The sequence below is a fragment of the Colossoma macropomum genome, unplaced genomic scaffold, assembly GCF_904425465.1.
Source record: "Colossoma macropomum unplaced genomic scaffold, Colossoma_macropomum, whole genome shotgun sequence".
Classification (NCBI taxonomy): domain Eukaryota; kingdom Metazoa; phylum Chordata; class Actinopteri; order Characiformes; family Serrasalmidae; genus Colossoma; species Colossoma macropomum.
The window spans coordinates 24,366,778-24,372,777 of NW_023494792.1; the positions used below are offsets into that span (position 1 = coordinate 24,366,778).

At 46.0% G+C, this 6,000-nt stretch overlaps 1 protein-coding gene across 2 annotated transcripts in view; it reads right to left on the minus strand.

Moving 5' to 3' along the window:
- arid2 (AT rich interactive domain 2 (ARID, RFX-like)) overlaps positions 1-5,280 on the minus strand; it is a 30,922-nt gene extending 25,642 nt beyond the window's left edge. For both annotated transcript variants that reach the window (XM_036576647.1, XM_036576648.1), the window contains exons 1-3: positions 5,189-5,280; positions 4,966-5,059; positions 4,070-4,167 (exon numbers count right to left, since the gene is read on the minus strand). In XM_036576647.1, coding sequence (XP_036432540.1) covers positions 4,070-4,167; positions 4,966-5,059; positions 5,189-5,280 — 284 coding nt within the window. The remainder of the gene's footprint in view (positions 1-4,069; positions 4,168-4,965; positions 5,060-5,188) is intronic.
- Positions 5,281-6,000: the final 720 nt, after the last annotated feature.

Genomic DNA, 6,000 nt, shown 5'->3' on the forward strand with positions numbered 1-6,000 from the left:
AAATACACAGCTGACATCCATTACAGTGTGAACGCAGCTATGTCAGGATAGATCCGTTGCAGGACTGAATCAGATTCACTCTTGCCCTCCAATTTTCAATCCAGCACTGTCTGCTATCAGCCTGATACAGACAACCAGTACTGGAATGGTTTAATCGCTCAAGAAAGTACTACGATTTAATACCTACATCAGACTCCGTAGCACATAAATGTACTCCTGCAGCTCCAACCTGATAAATAACCACGCCATGCATCCAGGGCCTGGTGAAAGCAATGTATGCAAATCATATAACTCCAATCTTCTGGAACATTCAAAGCTTGCCTTGCTGTGCAACACACCTTGGAGAAAGATTTCATCAGATTAACTGCCAAAAAACACAAGAAAATTAAGCCACCAGATTCCCACTCAGTCAGCAGTACCAGAGATATTTTCACCACCAAGATTGGAGCAGCAAAGAAGGCATGACTGATGTGGGTTAACCACTGTTCAAAGTAATTCCTCCTCAGAACAGCACAATGCCATTACCAGACACAGCCCCTTTACAAATTAACTTACACACTACTAAGGCTGTAAATACCAGCACACATACTGCCCCCTTCTGGAGTCTGACAGCGTTTGCCTTAACTGAACATGTGGATGACCCAGAGATACTGAAAATTTTCATTCTCAACAGCCCTGCTGGAAAGACCTCAAGTGAATTGGAACCAGTAGCCATTTCCTTCTGTATGAAACAAACACATTTGCTGACCATAATAACTGTGGGAAGACCAAGATATAGTTTACAATGTTTAATCTCATCTAAACAACCCATACCAAAAACAAAGTACTGACCAAACAGTTACATCCCAAAAACGTATTCACAAGATTAGTTAAGGCAATTTACCAAAAGCCAAAAATATTTTAATGTATCACTATCTGGTGATATAATGGATAACTACTGCTCTCAGAACCAGCAACATGTGTAGTCTCAATAAAAGACACTATACACATACAGTTCATTATATACCGGACGTATTGTCTTATGGCTTAAGTGCCACAGTATCCAGATCCAATGACAGACGAGTATCCTTTTCACATATGTACAGGTACCTCCACTAACTGAGCTGGACAGAGATCTCCAACCCAAAATCACTCACAGCCTCCCTCCCACCCCACACTGAACATGAAAACACTATACCCTTCAAAGCTCTCCACAAACTTAGGACAAACCTGGAACTATACCTGCAACTCTAAATCTGCTGAGGAGAGAGAAAAATGCACAAGCAGCGGCAACTTCTCCTTAAAAGATGACCAAGATGATAAAATAAGAGCCAAATGATGATCGTATCAGCAAGACCTACCACAGGTTATACTGCAACAATTCCTGTGGGTGCTTGAAGAGGAGAAGGAGGCACTGTGGTTACAATGAGGCTTAATTTCATAAGAAAAGAAGTAACTTTACATTGTAGTTCAGGAATGTATGCTGAACACAAATTAGGATCAAGGCCAATAATATTTTCAGAACAATCCTTTTTCTGTTGACTGCCAGGAACATTAAAGTCTGCACAGAGGGTGATCATTTAGGCTTAGGCCGGAGTCACGCTGGAGAAAAAGAGAAGTGCAAGTGTACAGAATACCCACAGCACAGCGCACATGCTCTGAGATAAACACTCCCACTTAAGATGGTACCACCACCAAAATCTCTTGGGCCAGCTTCAAAAACAAGTGACTTGTTTATGGTTAACGCTCATGCTTTAGTAATTCATCTTGTTTGAGGTTATGGAGGTGCTATTTACCACACATAAGCTGTTTGTGGTGTGCCTGCCAACTTGAACATGAACTTTATGCAGCACAAAGAGCCAAATACTTCTGCTCCATGACTCTTCAAACAGGTGGATAACTTTAGGATATCCAAATTGGAAGCAAAATAAGGAAGCATCTCTTAATGTTAATCCAGGTGGTCTCATTTTCAGGCTAGAAGGGACCATCACGCTCAACGTCCCACTCAACTTTGGTCCTGTACTACAAAAGCTTAATATCAGTCCTATTTCCACAGCTTTGAGAGAAAATCTCTTGCAGAACAATTGCTTAAAATAACCCAGGATGTACAGGCTTAGTGATTACCTTTGAAATAAATTCAGCAGTCAGCAGTAAGGTCAAGGCCATGTACAGTTTTGTAAATAAAGGCAATTAACTTGCTTTCAGTGCATTCCACTACAAGCCCCGAACTGAAATGATAGCAGACAGTAAGTGTTATGCTTGTTAATACACTGTTCAGCCAAAGCTTTGTGAATGGCAAAACATAAGTCTAACATTTTGTGCCACTGTTGAAATATTATTGCACTTTTTGCACCAAGTATGAGCACTTGTTTCATCATCGCTATTGCAGTCATGTAACGGCTTGGAGTTTGTCCACAGGTCTCCTTTCTTTTATACATCAAAAATGACAAGGCACAGACACTGACATTTGATTTCCTCTGAGCCTCTCTGCCCACCAACTCCAACACCTTTAGGCCTGCGCTTAGAACCCTCTCAGAGTTTTGACTACAACTCCGCTGAGTCGTGTTGTCCCACAGAACGAACAAGACAATCTTAAAACAATCTAGTTCTCTGAAAACTGTTCACAATTTAGTGGAACCAAAATATTCTGATCAGGATATTAAATCCCAGAGCATGTGCTCAAAGTGATATAAAAGTGTGACAGGACACTGTAATTGATTTTGGCCAGAGTTCTTGACATGATTAAACATATTAACACTCTCTAATTGCACTTTCGGAGTTCCTGGCTGTAGCACTCTCTTCACATAAACAGCCATGATGAGATGAGAAGACAGAACATCTCTTGCCACTGTAGGATGAGCTCTTTATTTATGGACAGACTCAAGTTCCCTTTGGCTGTGCATCCCTCACTTTCCTGCCATTTCAAAGCAGCGAGTCGCGCTCCCATCTCTGACAGAGCTTTTTTCCGATTCATTTGGAACACGAGTGCAGACAGAGGAACAGAGCGTGTTGTGTGCTGAAGGGTAATTATACTCTAACCCGCTGCATGGCAGGTGTAGCACAACTCCTGTGCTGCCGGCACACTTTCAGCCTTCCACTGCCAAGTCCCTCTTGCTCGTAACCTACTCAACTGGAGAGTGCGGCAAGGCAGCGAGGGCGACCGCAAGCCTGACTGTGGGAAGCACTGAGACAACCTCGGGTTCAACGCTTGCCAGACGTTACCCCGGTCAATTTACACGCCTGTGTTCTGATGCAATTTCAGTACTTTCACCTGCACATGCAAAAATGCTTCATTTCTGTGCACATGAAGCCATAAAACAGCATTAATTCAGCCTCATTCAAAGACCACTAGAGTAAAATGGTTCACTTCACAACAGGGCACTCTTACACAGTGCACTTAATGTAAAAAATGTCTTTAATTTCAGAACAAATTCATTTAGTAAATGTTAAAAAAAGGCTGGGGCCTTCATTAAATTCTACATGATATATCTGGAACAAGTCATTTGAGCATGCTGGTAAGTCTCTAACTGGAGTAACAACATTCACAATACCTTAACTAAACAAAAGATGGGGGGAGAGATCCATGTTCTGATGGAAGACACGGTGACCTACCAACAAGACTTTCATTTGTAGCTGAATCCCTCACCTGGCCAGATGATACCTTTACTAAACATTACAATAGTGCTTTACAAGTTACCATTGTGCAAAACAAACAGGTGATGTAGATATAAGAGGAGGTCAGCATTAGAAAGCTGATGCTGCTCTATCACTGTTTACTTTTGCAGCTCAAAGAAACCATATGCTAAAAGTTCAGGCACTACAACCACACACTGACAAAGCCTGAATGAAAGAGTGGAGAGTACACTGAGAGTGAAAGACAGAAACCTGCACTAAACAAACCTCACAAATAAAAAACAAAACAAGAAAAATCCTAGTGCCAAAAAACTGAAAACCTCATCAACGACTAACAGCCAAGGTGTGAACTTGAAAGCTGAATGTCCGTTAAACGGCGGATGGATGGTGTACACATGGCTGAGGAGGTAAAGAGAGAGTGTGAGTGAGTCAGAGAGAGAGAGGGAGAGAGACTTACCGAAGGTAGTACTGTTTTAAAACAAAAGCAGCATTGGAGCAACTCCTCGGGAAATTAAACTCTTCGCCAAGTTCGGACCACTGGTTTTTGTCAGAAACCTACAAAAGAAAACAAAAAAACAAAGGAGAAAAACGGAAAAAACACACGTTCAATGAGTCTGTGGACACCTACAGGCTAAAATAGCTTCTGAGAAAGTCGGCATTTCTTCGATTTGACAAGCACATGCGAGCTGATGAGCCGACCGTGCTCGCCTGCCTGCCCGGTCAACAGACACTACAACAGTTTGAATCAGGCAGCCTGCTAACTACCGTTAGCAGCACAGCTAACATCACTTTTTCAGAAAATATCTCACCTCGAGGCGCCATAACGACGCTCTGGAGGACACAGGAGAGCCCAAACACCGTCTCCGTGGACCAGAGCCGCGGCGGCGGGGGATATTTGGGCTCGTCCGATGTAGTATTTACAGTGTTGAATAAAGCAGGCCTGCCGTGAGGCCTACGGTTTAGTCTACAGCCACGAAGCCAAAGACGAGCTATGGCGAGTTACTAGCTTCCTCGAAGCGAGCGCGGTGGGAAAGCGCGGCCGAGAGCCGAGCCCCCGCTGCTGGCCGCCGGTAATCGATGTTTAGCCTCGGCCGCTGGTTTCGAGTCGCTCAAACTGCTCTCGCTCTGCCCGGCAGAGCAGCCGAGCCGCTAACATCCCGGACTTTCAATTCATACCCGCTCTCCCTCTCACACAGGCTTCAGCACACAAGGCCATTTTATCGCCCCAAAACTCGGGCTGGAAATCGGCGAAATTTCCCAGCACTCCCGGCCCGAACCGGCGGCTGGAGCGGCGGGCGGAGAGCCCCGGAGAGGGAAATTTATCGGCACTTTTGGTCGCGCTCACTCACTCACCTTAGCGAAGCCTCCTAAAGAGACGACTCTCGAGTAGAGAGCGCTCAGATCCAGCTCCTTTCCACCCACCACCGGGACCTTCTTAAACGGCGACCTGAAGAGAGAGAAAGCACACTCGGTTAAGCACGGGAACCGGACTGAACGCTCCAGCGAGCGGGCGGGCGAGTTTTGCAGTCTGAAGTTTTTTATTTGGCGAAATAAAAGGCATCCCCCCTCCTCTCACCCTCTGCTTTGGTGAAATTGCCGCAGCTCGTCCAGGAAAGCTAGTCCTTTCCTCCGCTGGTCGGGTAGGCTTTTTCCCGTCGAGTTTGCCATCGTTTCGGATCCTCAAAAGCGGTCAAAACCCGGGCTGCTTCTCTTCCTAAGCCGCCGGGGATCCCATGCTCCGGCGGCGCTCAGTCATTCGCGAGGCTGAGTGTTTAAAAAGTTAGCTGAAGACACGGCGAAGGGAGAGCAGAGCAGAGCGCCAGCTCGCTAATGAGGACTGTTGAGAGGAGCCACACAGAAAACAAACCCGATCCGAGCCCGCTCTAACTTCGGCCAAAACATCGGAATAACGCTCGGATTCAGCGGCAAACCAGCGTTGCCATGGCACGAGCGGTAAAAATGAAGACCGTGCTGGCCGCTGGCCGTGTTGGCTTTTTGGAGTGGTTTTGACAGTGTGCTACAGACGCGGCGGCATTAACACACTCTCTCTCTCACACACACACACTGTGAAGCGGGATCCAGTTCTCAGACAAAAAGACCCGAGCGAGGCCGCGGGCCCTGGCCGCTCTGCAGCGCCCCCGCGCCGCCAGCACGGGTACTGCAGCGGCCGAGCCGCCTCGGCGGAACAATAGACAGACAGTGTTTTCTGTTTTTTTCTTTTTTTTCTTCGTTTTTTTAGGGCTCATCTGAAACTTCCGAGATCCGTTAAAACAGAACAAAGTGGCGAGCGTCGGTGGGGGAGGGGGAGAGACACTCCATTCACACACCACGAACAAAAAAAATCCATACGAGCCGCCAGGTTAGATACGGCACTGCTCCATCCTTAAA